This window comes from Prionailurus viverrinus, chromosome D2, assembly GCF_022837055.1.
Source record: "Prionailurus viverrinus isolate Anna chromosome D2, UM_Priviv_1.0, whole genome shotgun sequence".
Taxonomy (NCBI): domain Eukaryota; kingdom Metazoa; phylum Chordata; class Mammalia; order Carnivora; family Felidae; genus Prionailurus; species Prionailurus viverrinus.
Window position 1 is genome coordinate 47,497,722 of NC_062571.1, and position 17,077 is coordinate 47,514,798.

A 17,077-nucleotide genomic window follows, 5' to 3' on the forward strand; every position below is an offset into this window, starting at 1 on the left:
TATTTATTTTTGAGACAGAAAGAGACAGAGCATGAACGGGGGAGGGGCAGAGAGAGAGGGAGACACAGAATCGGAAACAGGCTCCAGGCTCTGAGCCATCAGCCCAGAGCCTGACGCGGGGCTCGAACTCCCAGACCGCGAGATCGTGACCTGGCTGAAGTCGGACGCTCAACCGACTGCGCCACCCAGGCGCCCCTATATTTTTTAATTTTAAAAAGATGCTAGACTTTAATCAGCATTCATGAAAAGTCAGTTGTGGCACCACAGTAAAATCCAGGAGCTATATTTATTCAACAGCTTGGCAAGTGAGTTTCCCAGTAATAACCTCCTCAACCCGAAGACCTGCTGATCACATTTCTGTCCCTCTCCTCTTCAGAGAGAACATCTGACCTTTCTTAAGTGGTGACCATTCACAGGTAAGAAAGAACTCCAGCTAAGGAAAAGTGAGATGTCCTGGAGTGTAGGAAAGTTACTCGATGTTAGAGGCGTGCCCAGTGCCTTTGAGACAAGGATTCTGAGGCCCCTGCCACAGGTTGGGATAAAGTTGTCCTAGGCCCTAATCTCCTTACAATTTCAGTGTTTCAAAATGAAAGCTCTTTGAGTATCTGCCTGCCTGCCCGTTGGTAGTTTTCCTTTCTGAGCCACCTGTTTTACAGAACACGAACTTGCAGAAAGCCTTACCCCCCTCTGATCACCCATTTCTCTAGCCCACCTTGCAGGCCCTACACTGAATCAGGAAGCCAGAAGCCACGAACTTGAAACAAGCTATGAGTTGCAACTCCTGCAAAGACCAGACCAGACTAGTCAGAGCCACAGTGGACCACAGCCCTGACCTTTCACCTTTTCCTATCTTTATAATGCTAAAAATCACACCCAGGGATGGAGGCGGAACAGGCAAATAACACTTACTATGTGTGAAGGAGCATGTTCTGTTAACTGTGCCTGCGTATTTCCCCACCTTTACATATTTAGACATCGCTCCTTTCCTGCCTCAGTCCCTCCAAACACTTTCCGCAGCCACTGTTCAGGGAGCAGCCCGGTATCCTTCTCACTAAGGCTGTCTCCCTCATGCCCGGACATGAGCTTGCAGTAATGCTATCCATGCCATCCTTGGCCTTGTGTCTGTTTCTACCTGGGAGTCAGAGAACCCTGAAGTCAGTAACACCTTGATTTTAAAAAAAAAGTAGGAAAGTAGGTTTTAAAACTTTAGGCTATCTCTGACAAGTTTCTAGATGGTTTTATTATTATTATTATCATCATCATCATTTTTAACACTTTATTTTTTGGGGGGGCAGTTTTAGGCTCAGAGCAAAATTGAGGGGAGGGTACAGAGATTTTCCAGACTCCCCCAGCCCTTATACATGCATAGCCTCCCCCACTGTCACCGCGCCCCCACCCACCAGAGGGGTACATTTGTTACAATACATGAGCCTACAATTACACATCAAAACCACCCAGTCTATTGTTTACCTTAGGGTTCACTCTTGGTACGGTACATTCTATGGGTTTGGATAAATTAATAATGACACGTATCCACCATTATAGTACCATACAGAATGTTTTCATTGCTATAAAAATCCTCTGTGCTATACTTATTCATCCCTCCCTTCCAACCCCTGGCAACCATTCATCTTTTCACTATCTCCAAACTTTTGCCTTCTCCTGGAATGTCATATGGTTAGAATCATAGAGTATGTAGCTTTTCATTCACTGTGTAACATGCATTTAAGGTTCCTCCAGGTCTTCGTGGCTTGATAGCTCATTTCTTGAGATTGGGTTTTTAAAAGTGTTCTAAGAAACTTAAAAAGGAAAAGGTAAATTACTAAGACACATTGTCAGGCCAAACCCAATTGCTTTTCTGATAGGCTTACTAGTAGGGATCACAAAAAAGTCATGGATACCTCAAAGCTGGTTTTTCAGTAGACCAACTGACAATCACTAAAAGGGGCCATGTGGGCTAGATGGGAAAACATGGTCAAGGTAAAAGCCAAAATGGTCAAAGTAAAACTCCCAGAACTGTCAACAAAAAGAGTACAGGTAGATGACTCACTACGGGCCAACACAATAAAGTCAGCAAAACCAAATGAGATATCAACTTGCAGACGTCCTTGAGAAGTAACTGAAAAAGTCTATATCTGAAAAAATAAGATAACTTATTATGTTGCCAAATACAAGTCAACAACCTTTCTATAAATCAGCAATAACCAATTTAAAAGAGGTGTGTGTGTGCACGTAGGGAGAAGGGGTAGATCCCACTTAGAAGCATGCAATATCTAGAAATAAACATAATAAAAAATGTTCAAGACTCATATTAAGACATCTTTACCGAATGATTAAAAATATCAGCCGGCATGCATGAAGGAACACAGCAGGTCCCTGGATAGGAACATTTAAAATCATAAAGACGTATAAGATGTATATACCCACACCAAAGTAATTTATAAAGTCAATTAAACCCCAATAAAATCAAACCCCAACATAATTTCTACAAAACTAAGGAAGAGCAGCTGAAGAAAAAAATGAAAAGAGACTAGGCAAGACATTTATTTTAAAACTAATGAGACTTGCCCTATTCTCTAATAATTAAAATCATGCTGTATTGGTGAGGTATGGAGTTTACATTTAAATGTAGGAATTTAACTCATGAAAATGTAACATTTCAAAACAGGGAAATTTTACCTGTTCAGTAGATGACGTAGGGACAACAGGATAGCCATTTTGAAACAAAAAGGAAGCTAACTATTCCACACCATATATAAAAATGGATTCCAAAGAGAGAGAGTAAAATTTTCTTTTAATCCTTTAAAAACATTAAAGGAAAACAGAAAATACCTTTATAAGCTTGAGGTGGGAAAAAGCTTCCTAGATAATATATGAAGCCAAGGTACTATGTGTAATTTATTAAATAAATTACATCTCAATAAAAAATACAACTGAAACAGTTAAACATCTGACTTCGGCCCAGGTCATGATCTCACGGTTTGTGAGTTTGAGCCCCGTGTCAGGCTTTGTGCTGACAAGTCAGAGCCTGGAGCCTGCTTCAGATTCTGTGTCTCCCTTTCTCTCTGCCCCTCCCCTGCTCATGCTCTGTCTCTCTCTCTCTCTTTCTCAAAAAAAATTTAAACATTAAAAAAAAAATATGACTGAAAAAAGGAATACCCTAAAGGGAAAAAATGGCAAATCTAACAACATAAATATCTGAAAATGTAAAATATCTATATGGTAAAGAAAAAAAAAAAACATAAACACAGTATAAGGTCAAATAACAAACTGGAAGAAAATTTTGCACCATTATAGCAGCTAAAAGAATTAATGATCAGAAAAAAATATATATGTGTGTATATATATACGTATATGTGTATATATACGTATATATGTATATATACGTATATATACGTATATTTATGTGTATATATGTATATATATACATATGTGTATATATATGTACATGTATATATACACATATGTGTATATATACGTATGTATATATGTACATATATATATGTGTATATATACGTATATATACACATATACGTATATATATATACACACATATATATATATATATATACACACACATATATATATACGAATAAAACGGCAACCAATTAAAAAACAGGCAAAGGTTATGGGCAGGCAATTGACAGAAGAAATTTTTTTAAACAGTCAATAAACATATGACAAGATTTCAACCTCACTACCTCACTAATAATTGAATACAATAATTGAAATTAAATTGTATTGAATATAATAATCAAAATTAAAACAACAAGGAAATATTATTTTTCCCATCATAGTGATAAATAATGAAAAAGATTAATAATATCCATTGTTAATGAGGCTTCAGGGAAATAGACTCTATCATGCGATGATAGAGCATAAATTTCCAAAATCTTTTTGGAGAGCATACGGGCATTGTCTATTAAAAATTTAAATATGCATAGCCTTAGGCCCAGCAATTCTCTTTCCAGGAATGTAACCAAACAGAAACACTTGAAAACGTGCAGAAGGGTGTTCACCGAAGCACTTGCTGTGTTAATGAAAAATTGGAAGCTTCATAAGACCTCAGCACTAGGGGGATGATGGTGTGCAGTTTGGCATTGTCTGGCTATGTGATATCGATCACAAAAAAGTGTAAGTAATATCATCAACAATGCTTGTACAGCATGAAGTGTAGTGTTGTTAGAATACGTACGTGTTGGTGGGCACTGAGTGCCCACAGAAGACGGAGTTGAAAGATGTAAAGCACGGACTGACAATGATTACTTCTGGGGATGGCAGTGAAACTGGGGATATTAAGATGTGAGATAGATCTCTGTGGGCTAGCATACACAAAGAAGTCCTTTGTGATGGAAGAGGATGGATGGACAAGGGCCTCGAATATGACACATGATTGGAATGGGCCAAGGGAAAGAGAAGTGACTTCTCCAGAGAAGGTGCCATCATCGAGTCATGCCTACCTCAAAGTCATCCATGGCAAGAAGTGCTATCAAAAAGCATTTCATTGATTCATCAAGTACTTATTAGGCATCAGCTGTATACCAGGCACTCATAATCATCATCATCACTGTCATCATCTCTGAAAAGTCTATATTACATAGACCAATCCACGGGGAAAAGGCATTTTCAATGGTGGTGGGTATATGAATTCATTAACTACTCTAGAGGTCAAGTCACCTCCTTAAATTGTATCAATCTAAATGGTACCAATCGTTAAACTGAGTATTCCTTTGGACCCAGCAATCTTATTTCCAAGACTTTATTCAAAAGGCAGGGACATTTGTGGAGATTTACCGACCGTAATTTTGAACAACTTAACTATCCAATAACAGTAACTGAAAAGATAAACTGTAGTACATCCGCACCATGGAATACTATCCTGCCGTTAAAATTATGTGATGGGAGCATAACTAACAACATGGGAAAATGTGCACACTAAGCCGGTCAGAAAATAGTACTTATGGTATGAGTGGAATTAGGTTTTTAATTTTTATTTGCATAAAAATGACTATACGGATTTACACTGAAATGTTAAGTTACGCCTGGGTGGAGATATTACAAGTTGTTTTTATCTTCTTTAAACCCTGAAACCTATTTCTTCACGTTCTTCATGTTTAGTAGTTCTCTAATTGAACTATATTATTTTTGCAATAGAAAACAACCAACATATGGAAATCAGGGTAAAACCCTGTGACACTTGCTCTATGCCAGGAACCATCCCCTCAATATACAGTATGAATCAACCTCCCTTTTCAACAGTGAGATGAGAAGTATGCACCCACCTTTCTTTCTGGGAGTTCACAGTGAAAGACAAGCAGTTTTATTCTCACATCAAGAGTATGCAAGGGGCGCCTGGGTGGCTCAGTTGGTTAAGCGTCCGACTTGGGCTCAGGTCATGATCTCACAGCTCGTGAGTTCGAGCCCTGCATCGGGCTCTGTGGTGACAGTTCAGAGCCTGGAGCCTGCTTGGGATTCTGTGTCTGCCTCTCTCTCTGCTCCTCCCCCACTCATGTTCTGTCTCTCTCTCTCTCAAAAATAAATTAAACATTAAAAAAAAAAAGAGTATGCAAGAAGGAGAGTGCGATAGTCCATGGTCAAGGAAGGGCAGTGAGGAGGGGTAGTATTGAAAACATTCCCAAGAAAATTTCCCCTCTCCTGGGAATGGCTTGAGAAGCCCATAGGAAGGAGGAGAGCAAAGTGAGTATATTAGAAAAGAAAGAATATGGGGCCCAGTAGAGGAAAGGCACTTACTCCAAAACACTTCTGAGAATTCCTATTCAGTATTATAACACAAAAATATGTGCCCATTGTGTTTGTTTTGCTCTGGTTTTCCATACAACAATTATTAATGTGAGGTGAAGATTTAGGAAAACAAGGCCCCTGGAAATGAGCGAGGGAAAGGGCCTGGGGAAAGGCGCCCCAGGAGGCTGGAGCCACGGGCCTGTCCCCCGCCTTGCCCAGGAAGGACAGAGAGCCAAGCTTCCGCACACTCCCCCCAGCCTGGGGCGGACATGTTCCAACCTAAACAAGCCAGTCTGCTTTCAGGTCATGTATTTGGAACTACCTTTCCTTAACCCTCCTGATGTAGTCCCCTTGAAGCCTGTGTGGAATATTCTAGAAGGCATGGTCATCACTTCCTAAGGTTTCTAATCTTCCTGTCAGAAAACCACAGTCCTGCTCAGAGGCTGAGGCAGTGTGAGGAGCAGGAGACTCTGAGGCGGAGCAGACACAGCAAGGGAGGCCCAGCTCTGCTGTGAGATTAGAATCACTTCCAGGTGAGCTGTCAGAGGGTGTGTGGGTTGGTGGGGGCGGGGGGTGAGCATGAGACAGACAGAGAGACAGAGGAAAGAGAAGCAAGAAAAGAGTAAGGGAAGGGAAGGAGAGGGACGAGGGGAAGAACCAGAAACGGGAGGAACAGGAGATTGAAAGGGAAGGAGAGGAAGAAGAGAGAGGAGGTTCTGGGAAGAGAGCGGGAAGGGGAGGAAGGGAGGGAAGGGAAGACAAGGGGGAGGTGGGGGAGAAGAAGAAGGGGGGGAAAAGGTGTGTATTTTCAGTGAAACCTTAAGAACTACCTCAGGTTTGGGGCGCAGGTACCTAAACGAACATTCTAGAAGGAACCCGGCTTCCCTCACTGAGGGTAGATTCGCATTAAATAATGAACGAGATGATTGCACTTGAATGTAGGAAATCTTTACATCCTTTCTAATTGGCACAGAGTCGTTCCTAACAAGAGCTGTAACGTACAGTTCCAGAATACACTGTGACATAAAAATAAAAAGGATGTGCATGAGACTTTATGTTTCGGAGCCAAGTGGATATTCAGAGTGGATTCCCTCCTCAGCCTTTGGTCATCTGATGTATTTTTCTGTTTTCTGTGCCAAAAGATATATTTATACTAATAGTCATTTGTTTTCTTGAATGAATATGCTTAGGGAGAAAACGTGCACATTTCAGATAATACATCATTCTGTGCTTAAGAACATTATAATGAGCAAACTCCAAAGGCAAATAAAGTTGTACTAAACACTATCTACATAAATTATCTATTTTAACATGTCCCTTATGCATATAGGATATTAAAAATACCCTTTCTCCTTCCATCAAAAAAAAAAAAAAACCTTTTTACAACTGAGTTGTATCCCTTTTAAAAAGCTTATCAAAACAGCATCACTAATGCCTTTAACATTATATTACATGTATATAATAAAATTAGATTCTTTCCCACACTTGGGACCATCAGCTTTACTTTGTGTTCCTCTTTATCCTGTACCAGACCAAATTCAAGTTAGAAGCCATCAAAAATGCAATAGTCAGCACTCAAAAGCAAGTCTTATTAAAACTGTAGAACATTTGTGATTTAAAAACGTGATAACCCTCAAATATGGCACTTGGTAGTCGAGATGTTCCAGGACACAACCCATGCCTCCTATCTTTCTCCAGGAAGGGAGGGCCACCTCTGGTCCTTTGCGTGCTTTGGGATGAATTTCTCAGTGAGATGTTGCCTGTGGCTTAGATCACTTCCTCCGGGCAACAGATGAGAGCCACCAGCCTGCCCTGCTCTGAGGCCCGGAAACTGACATCAGGACCTCCCCATGCATGCTCCTCCCACAGATAGCCAGCACCCTCTAGCCAAAGCAAGCAAGCCTGCACAGACCTGAGCTAGGGGCGTAGCACGCACATAGCCAGTCCAATCTTTCAGATGTGAGGGTTTTACTCAGGGTTAGGTTGGGCAGCATGGGGCCAGGCACCGGCTCCTTTCTCTCCTTACTTCTACGTTAGCCACAGCGTCTAAGGAAAGGGCTATCCTCATCCCCACAGCCTGTTTCACACGGCCGTGGCCCACAGAGGCCACGAAGATGCATTCTAGCCCAACAGAGTCATCCGGGGGCCCCTATCTCGCTGACTGGAGCGAGGACCACAGATATGAACCCCTTCTCTCCCCCAAAGAGTGAACATGCCCTTACCTCTCATCTCCGTCGCTGAGGAGCCATTGGACCAGGCGGTCCACTTATTTCTGTGCTTGCTGATTTCCTGGACTTTGCACACGTAATGCCCTTGATCTGCTGGCCGAAGGGTCAAAACAGAGAGTGTGTAGAGTGCCCCACGTCTCTCCTCGAGGAGGCACAGCCTCTGCCGGAAGGCACTGCGGCTATAATTCCCATAGTACTGCACCACCCGGAGCTTGGTCATCTTAACCATCAAGGCCTCCTGGGAGTTGGGGCGTGCAAAGAACCAGCGCACGGCCAGCAAGCTGTCCTTCCGTCTCTTCTGGGAGACGTGGCAGAGAAGAGTGGCATTTTCCCCCTCCAGGTAGTCAACCACAGGCCCCGGGGACACGGTGACATTGAGGGCCCCACACACCTCTGCAGAGAAAAAAAGGAAAGAAGAAAATGAGCACAGGCCCTGCCTTTCCCCACAAGGACACACAGTGCGTCTTTTCTCCAGGAGCCATCTGCATGGCCAGAGGGGCAGGCCACCCTGATCCCGTCCACACTCACTCCGTGCCTTTGTGGTGGATGGAAGGACTCCTTTGGGAGCATGGCAGGGACAGGGGGTTTCTGCGGGCTCCCATGTCCTCACCCCTGAGACATCCCGTTCACAGGAGATGCTACTGACCATCTGGCCCAGACATAGTTTAAAAACATTTTGAATTAGCTGCTGACATTTAAAATCCAGGCAACTGGGGCACCTGGGTGGCTCAGTGGGCTAAGCATCCAACTTCGGCTCAGGTCGTGATCTCCTGGTTCGTGGGTTTGAGCCCTGCATCGGGCTCTGCACTGACAGTGTGGAGCCTGTTTGGGACTCTCTGTCTCCTTCTCTCTCTCTGCCCCTCCCACGTGCTCTTGCTCTATCTCTCAATATAAATGAACTTTTTTAAAAAGTTAAAAAAAAAAAAAACAAAAAAGATCTGGGTTTGGGAAATCTCTTAAAAATGTCCAGCCACATCCTATCCACCAGCCTGCCTCCCAGGGTCTACTTTGATCAGTTTCGTCCTGACCTGCCTGACCTGGCAATGCTGGGGGTCCAGGAGCTGGCCTTCCGAGCCCCTTGCCCTGTCTCAGCTTTTTCAACTGTAACCAAGGCAGAGCGTCAGTACTGGTCAGGTGGGCATTAAACCAGCACCGAGGAGCTGGAACAACAGAGGCTTCTTAGGTTCTTGCTCTAAGTCTTCAGTGGCCTTAGGATCCACAGCTTCAGAGCTGCAGTGCAGGGATAAAGAATGAGCAAACCCAGGAACAGGGAGAGCTGGGAGAACCGCCCCCCCCCCCCCCACCAACAACCCAGAAGATGCTCCGAAATTCCAGACCTGGTCTACTACTTCCTGTCCTTTGTTTTCTTAGATCCACCCCAAGGGCTGCCCCTCCCTGGCTGCCGTTCTGCCCACCTTTGAGGGAGCCACCCCAACACCCACCCAGAGCAGCCTGACCAGCAGAGCTCACAGAGGCCTTCCCCCAGGAGACGTGCTGCATGGGGACTACAGGGGCTCTGCAGTGTGGCCGTCCTGCCCTGGGGCTCACGGATGGACTCGTCACCTGGCAGGCAGAGCCCAGAAAGGACGTTTTACACAGGATGCCCAGAACCTCCTTCCATCCAAGCAAGACTGTCTTCACACCACATCCCCTGTCCTCAACCTGCACTGCCAAGGGCCCAACAGCAGCAAACGCTATTCCCTGCCCGCCCCATTGCACAAGCAGGTGTCCCTGGGGGGTCATCTCCAGCCACAGCTTTCAGCCCCAAATGTCACCTCTGGTCACATGAAGGGGCTCAGGTCCTGATGTGAGGATCACCAGAAGCTTTGAACCCTGGCCAGCGCTGCAGGTATGCAAGGAGGAAGGACGAAAAAGATGAAGAAAGGCCTAAACCCCTCCACTGCGAGGAGCAAGGGGAGGAGGCCCTGTGTCTGCTGGGGTGGGAAGTTCTCACATAGAAAATATTCTTCACTGTAAAAATCCTGGCGATAAGCTAATCCTCCCATGTGGCTTCTGCTATCGAGTTCATAAACAGAATACCTTCCGAGATATGACTGGGGGGTCAATTTCCTTTCATTTTCTTTCTCCTCTCTTAGCAGCCAGGGCCCCCCAGGACACTCCAAGATCCCTAACTCAATCACATCCACATAGTCCCTTTTGCCACATAAAGTAACATTCGCAGGTTCCAGGAATTAAGACACAGACATCTCTGGGGGCCATCATTCGGTTTTAACCCCATCGTGACCACCTTTTGTTACCTTAAAAAATAGGTGGGCATAAACTCACAAGAAAAAGGTTGGTGGCAGGTTGGACTCACCTTGTGGAAAAGAATGAGGACTTCTGTGTCTACAGCAGCAAAGGACAAAGCAGGCCCCAGGGAGACACTTTGGGAATGAAGGGCATCAACAATCAAGGCAGGCGCACATTCTCTAGTCACAATCTCACTGTGACAGACATCACTCATGTAAGACAACAGAGGAGGAACTGCCCCCACCCCGTCTCCCCTGCACCTTGTCCATCTGCCCTGCACCTTGCCTGTGCAACATATTAAATTAGCCCAAGTCCTTCCTGACTGCAAAGCTCTGTCTTTAGTCCCCACAGGGGCAGGGGCTCCCTGGCGAGCAGCCACACAGCCAGGACAGCAGGCTGACCCACTCCAGCCTCTGCCCTGGGATTCGTGGCAGGCAGAGAGCGGCAGAGAGGCAGCAGCTGGCTTCCAGGATTGAAGCCCAGCTCCGCCCGCCCCCAAAGGCCCCCCACTGGAGTCAAGGAGAGCTGGGGAAGGCAGGAAATTGAAACAATATGGGTGGGATGAGAGAGCCCAGACCCCACACCCCAGTCTCCTCCTATTAACGCTGCGTGAAGGAGGGATTATTTATAGTGACTGAAACCAGGAGAATGTGCCAAATGTTCGGTCCCATGGGAGGCCAGATTCCATCCTGGAGGCAAACGAGTAACCCTTGCACTCCTGTGGCTCTGGCCAGGAGTCAGCAGCTCCCATCGAAGCCAATGGACTGAACCATCTGCCTAAACTGGCCCCTCCTCTTCTCTTTACCACACGTTAAAGCCCGAATCCCCACTCCTCAGGACTTGACTGTGTGTGGAGATAGGACCTTCAAAGAGGTGATTAAGTTAAAACGAGCTGTTAGAGAGGACCTTAATCTAACACGCCCAGTGTCCTTATAAGAAGATGACTTTGGGCACGGATATGTGCACGCACAGAGGGCAGACCCCATGAGGAGGCAGAGAGAAGATGGCCACTGCAAGCCAAACAGGGGGCCTCAGAAGAAACCAAACGTGCAACACCTTGATCTCAGACTTCGGGCCTCCAAGACTGTGCTGAAAGCCCCCCCAAGTCTGTGGCACTTGGTTACGAGAGTCATAGCAAATCTATACACAGGAAGGCTCACTTTGGCCCTACGTGTGCCACCAACCCAGATATTTACACCCACTTTCAACTCAAGGGTATGGGCGGCGGGTGACTGAAACTCAGGCCCAAAGGCCCCTCAGGGTCTTAACGCGTTGCTAGAGGACACAGGCTCTCAGGGGTCCCCCGGCCTGTGATGAGCCTTCTCTGAAAGCCAGGTGTTCGCAATAACATCCTCTGCTTGGCACTGGAAATTGCTAGATTAAACCCAGCGAACACGGCTCGCGTGCAGGCATGGGGAGAGACGGCAGAAAACGCAGGCAGAGGCCCCCAGTGCCCAGCAGACATCAGCTGCGCTGGGTATTTAGTTAAATACCAGAAAAGAAAGCACCGTGTAACATCCACCTCACCGTGGTGGCCAGGCCCCGTATGGCTCAGCAGAGAGAGCAGCAGTGGGAGTCAGGACAGGGGGAAGCAAGGGCAAGCCCAACAGATGGAGTCGGGCTGACCAGAAGGAGAGTCCAGGCCTGCCCCTTCCGGGGCTCGGGCTGGATGGCAGAGAATACACCCCCTGCAGGGCAGAGGGGCCAGCCAAGCAAGCAAAGGCCAAGCCAGCTACCGGACAGGGGAGGGTGGGTATCACCCTCCTACCCCAGGAACGCAAGGGAGCAGCCCCGGGGGAGGCAGAGTCTCTCCTCTCCTGGTCTAGGAGGGAGAACTGTCAAAAAGTCATTCCAGTCCAGAGAAGAGCTGTTTCTTTTTTTTTTTTTTAATCTTAATTTTAATTAATTAATTTATTTATTTATTTATTTATTTATTTATTTATTTATATTTAAATCCAAGTTAGTTAACATACAGTATAATAATGCTTTCAGGAATAGAATTTAGTGATTCATCACTTACATACAACACCCAGTGCTCATCCCAACAAATGCCCTCCTTAATGCCCTTCACCCATTTAGCCCATCCCCCCCCAACACCCCGCCAGCAACCCTCAGTTTGCTCTCTGTATGTTAAGAGTCTAGAAGAGCTGAATTTCTTGCTCTGTGACCCTGCATTGCAGGGAACTAAGCGGGGAGGTAGACTGCTCAACCCTCTGCCCCGGGCACCTCTCCCCTTTCCTCCAGCTTACGTCCCAGCCTATGTTTTGTGTACTTAATCGGTCAACAAATACTTGCTGAGCAACAGCCACATGCCAGGCTATGTACAAGGAAGACAGCTTTCCTAAACTCATGGAGCTGAGAGTCCAGTGGGCAAGGTGGCCCGTCATCGGGAAAAAGACGCAGGAGTATTTAACTGCAAATAGTGTCACATGCTACAGAGAAAAGGTGCGGGGCTTTAAAAAATCAGGGCAAGATCCTAATCTAGTCTGTGGGGTCAGAGAAGAAGAAGACTCTGGGGAGGTGACTGTGAGCTAAAGGCTCAGTTGGAGTTCATGACATAAAATTCAGGAGAACAGCAAAGAGTGATCTTCCTGGAAGAGAGAAGGTTCCACCTGTGCAAAGACCCTTAGGCAGGAGGAACCTGGTGCAGCCTGGAAACAGAAAGAACAGTGTCCTCTGGTGATGTGCACCACACAGTGGCCCACAAAGCCACCCGTGCCTGCTGGTGGATCTCAGGAGGGTACTTTCTACCCCAGTAAGGGTCCCCCAAGGCCAGTTCTTACAGGAGGAATATGACAACACAGGCAGAGAAGAAACTGACCCAGACAGAGCAACAGGATTCTGGCCACAGGGAACCCTATTCTTTCAACAAGCACATGCCTCACTACTTGGGAGCCCTGGTGCCCCATGTGGGCTGGGCACTGGGATACTCATGGCCCAGACCTTCCCAGTGGCTTGGTGGGGCTGGGCAGAGAGCCAGAGGTTGGCCCTGAACAAAGCCAGGCTAGAAACCTGGTGCTATTAGGTGTGAGACCCTCAGAGCCTGTTTCTTCATCTGAAAAATTGAAAGATGGTGCCTCACGAGGTTAAGTGTGGGCTCCAATGAGAAAACACCTTTAAAATACCGGTATTAGTTTGTATGCTCTGAGAGCTGGGCAGCTGAGGGCTACAGAAAGTGACATACATGCCCATCCTCGAGCAGGGTGGGCTTCTTGAGTGTATGATCTGCATCATACAGGGCCCTACATTTGAAGGGGCACCCCACTTGGCTCAATCTCTGCTGTCACTCTCTTGACATTTTTGAATAAGGGACCCCACATCTTCATTTTGTACTTGATCCCGCAAATGATGTGGCTGATTCTGACTATAAGCACACATCAAATTCCTGTGATTAGGATTTACGGGGTCTCACCCTGTTGTTCCCGCTTGGATAATGTCATGAGAAGGACTAACACAGCTCTGAAAACAGCGTAAAAGAACATCTTTGTACCGAATGGTATATAACCTACTCACCTAGTACAAAGCTCCTGCCCCTCCCTCCAGCACTCATCATGAAGGGGAGGAGGGAAACTTCCAGCTGCAGGGGAGTGTAGGTAGGACTTCTAACAGAAACAAGGCACCCACCTTGCTTGGGACACAGAGGTGGGTATGGCCACCGGGATGTGCCAGTGGCTCTGTGTCCCATTCTCTTTCTCTGTCCTGAAGAAACTGCTCCCTCTCACTCCAAGAATTCCTCACTGCTGCCCTGAATTTTATGGCATTAACTCTAACTCAGCCTTCAGCTCACGGTCACCTCCCCAGGGTCTCTTTCTTCCCTGACCCCGCTCAGCCAGAAGTTACTACATTTATGAAGAATGCAAACAGTGGGTACCAATCAGCAACAAAAATCTCATTTTTATTAAAAAGATAGTCTTGGGGCACCTGGGTGGCTCAGTCGGTTGAGTGTCCGACTTCAGCTCAGGTCATGATCTCACAGTCCCTGAGTTCCAGCCCTGCATCGGGCTCTGTGCTGACAGCTCAGAGCCTGGAGCCTGCTTCATATTCTGTGTCTCCCTCTCTGTCTGCCCCTCTCCTGCTCACGCTCTGTCTCCCTCTGTCTCAAAAATAAATAAAATAAATAAATAAAATTTAAAAACATTAAAAAGATAGTCTGAATTTCAAATAAATCTCTGAAAGAAATACAATTGTATTACTTAAAAACCCATGGCACTAGGAGCCTGTGTTTATCAAGCACCAAGCAGAGATGTTACCAGACCTAGCCTATGGGGTGCTGCATTCACATTAGGCCATTACCTGAAAATAGCTTTCATCCAGGACAAAAACTGACATTGACCAATGATAGAGGCTAACAACGGCTGGGTGTGAACTCTATGCCTAGCACTGTTCTAAGCCCTTTAGATGTATTTAGTCAATTGATACTCAAGCTATATTTTTTTTTCAATGTTTATTTATTTTTGAGAGAGAGACTGAGTACTTGCGAGCAGGGGAGAGGGGGAGAGGCAGACAGAGTGGGAGACAGATGATCCGAAGCAGACTCCATGCATGACAGCAGAGAGAGCCCGATGCGGGGCTCAAACCCACCAACTGTGAGATCATGACCTGAGCCGAAGTCGGACGCTTAACCCACTGAGCCACCCAGGCGCCCCATCCTGGAACTGTTTATCCCCAATTTACTGAGAAGAGGGCTGACACACAGAGAAGCTAAGCCCATTGCTCAAGCTCACATAAACATGGCAGAGCTGGCATCTGAGTGCAAGCCATCTGGCTTCAAAGGCAGCTCTCAACCACCGCTCTGGACCACAGCTTGGCTTTTAGTAAATATTTTACCCTTTGGTTTCCTTTCCTATAAAATGAGGGTGGGACCAGGTAACCGCTAAGGTCCCACTCTGCCCCCAAATCAAGAAGCAGAAAAGTGCAGTGGTTAAGAGTCCAGACCAATGTATAAAGCCTCCCCGGGCACCGTGGCGAGGAGTCATGGGTGAAACACTCAGTGGAATGGGTGGCACATGGTGAGTCCTCCCTGAAGCAGGGCTGTCTGATTACCTCCGGCATGGCCTCGGGCACAGCCAGGGCAGACTCTAAAGGATCCCCAATTGCAGCTCTCAAGTCTCCTGAAAACATGAGAATGTCCTTGACCCCCCAAAAGTCTCTCTCTGAGGGCACCCTCCTTGATAGCACCTGTGATTATTAGGAAGGTGGTCAGGGATCCTGGGGCCCCTTGCATCCTGTTGGCTGCTGCCTACTCCACACAGGCCACCACAACTGGCCTGGCCCAACCACCCCAGTCAAACTTGCAGTCACGGTCAGCCAAGGCAGGGACAGGTACAAGAGCATTTCCTTCCCACTGCACCGATTTCAGATTCAGCAGAAACCCCACCACTCAGTAGCTGGGTCACCCTGGGAAAATCACTTAACTCAGAGCATCAGCTTCCTTATTCACAAAACAAAGCTTAGATGGTAGGAGTTCAGTCTAGGGCCAGGCTCCCCGGGTTCGAATCCCTGCTCCACAACTTACAAGCTTATGAACTTAAGGCAAGTCGACTGGTGGGCCTGTGCCTCAGTTTTCTCGCCTATAAAATGGGGATGATAACAGCACCTCCCCCAGAGGTCACAAACGGAGTTGATGTTTGCAAGGCACCTGGATATACAACTTTTGCTCCTGTCATGATTACTTTGAAGGGCTGTTGCGATTACATGACCTACTGTGTAGCACTACACAGGAAATGTAAGAGCCATTGACATACTCATTATTAACTACTATCCTAGCCACAGGGCCTTTGCAGCCCTGAGGCAGGGGGGCAGGGCTCGGGGAATAAAGAGAGCCACTTTTTCAGCAACTCAGAAGTGAGGGCAGCCACCCCAAGAGAAAGCCAGCAGCGCAGGTAGAGACCGTGCTAAAGCAGGGTGCGCCGGTAGAGGGTCCCACTTCTTCCAGGCGTGGACACCCTGTCTCAGCGGGCCTGGTCTCCAGGACCGCCCACGGACAAGTCCCGGGTTGGGTTGCCGGGGCACAGCCAGCCCCTCGCACTGGGTCTGAGCAGCTCTCCGCAGAGGCAAAGGGAAGTTGCCGCCAGACTAACGTGCCCACAGTCGTTGGCCCCGAGTGTCGTGGAGAAAGAAAGAAAACAGAGCAACAACTAGGGCCGGCGGCGCGTCCCTTCAAGCTTTGCCCTCTAAGGCCTGGCCCCGCTGGGGCGCAAGGGCTGCTCCGAGTGTCCGCGGGGCCCCGGGGCCCGGCGGAGGCGGGAAGGGGGCCCCGGCACCGCGGCCGCGGGGAGCCGGGGAGGCGCCGCCGCGCTCCGCCGAACTGGCGCGGCCACCGGGACGCACGGAGCCCCGGCCCGCCGGCGCGGACGGGGAGGGGGCGGCCCGGAGGCGGCAGGGCCTCCCCGCCAGGCCGGGCCCCGAGCCCCGAGCCCCGAGCCCCGGCCTCCCCCGCGCGGGCTGCCCTCGCCCCACCCGCGCGCCCGGCCCCGCCGCGCTTACCCGGGGCCGGAGCCCGCGCCAGCAGCACGGCCGCCGCCAGCGCCAGGAGCCGCATCTCCCCGCCGCCGCCCGGCGCTGTGACGCCCGAGCAGCGCCGCCGCCCGCCCGGCCGGCCGGCCCCGCCGCCAGCCCGCCCCGTGCCGCGCCCGCCCCCCGGCCAGGGCCCCGGCCCCGGCCTGGCCCGCCCCTCCCGCGGCCCGCCCGCGCTGGCCCGGGGCTGCTGGGTGCCGCGTGCCGCACAGGGCAAGGGTGGTGGGGGGCGGGGACCCCGCGATGGGCTCGCCCAGCGACCTGTGAGCGGCTCACGTCGCCACCCCCATTTCACAGATGGGAAAACTGAGGTTCTGAGAGGGGATCGCGGGACACTGGGA

The 17,077-nt window shown here is 48.3% G+C and overlaps 1 protein-coding gene across 1 annotated transcript in view; it reads right to left on the minus strand.

Moving 5' to 3' along the window:
* Nucleotides 1-16,800, minus strand: part of VSTM4 (V-set and transmembrane domain containing 4) — a 98,857-nt gene extending 82,057 nt beyond the window's left edge. The window contains exons 1-2 of the mRNA XM_047826502.1: nt 16,707-16,800; nt 7,965-8,363 (exon numbers count right to left, since the gene is read on the minus strand). Of these exons, the coding sequence (XP_047682458.1) occupies nt 7,965-8,363; nt 16,707-16,761 (454 nt within the window). The 5' untranslated portion in view covers nt 16,762-16,800. The remainder of the gene's footprint in view (nt 1-7,964; nt 8,364-16,706) is intronic.
* Nucleotides 16,801-17,077: the final 277 nt, after the last annotated feature.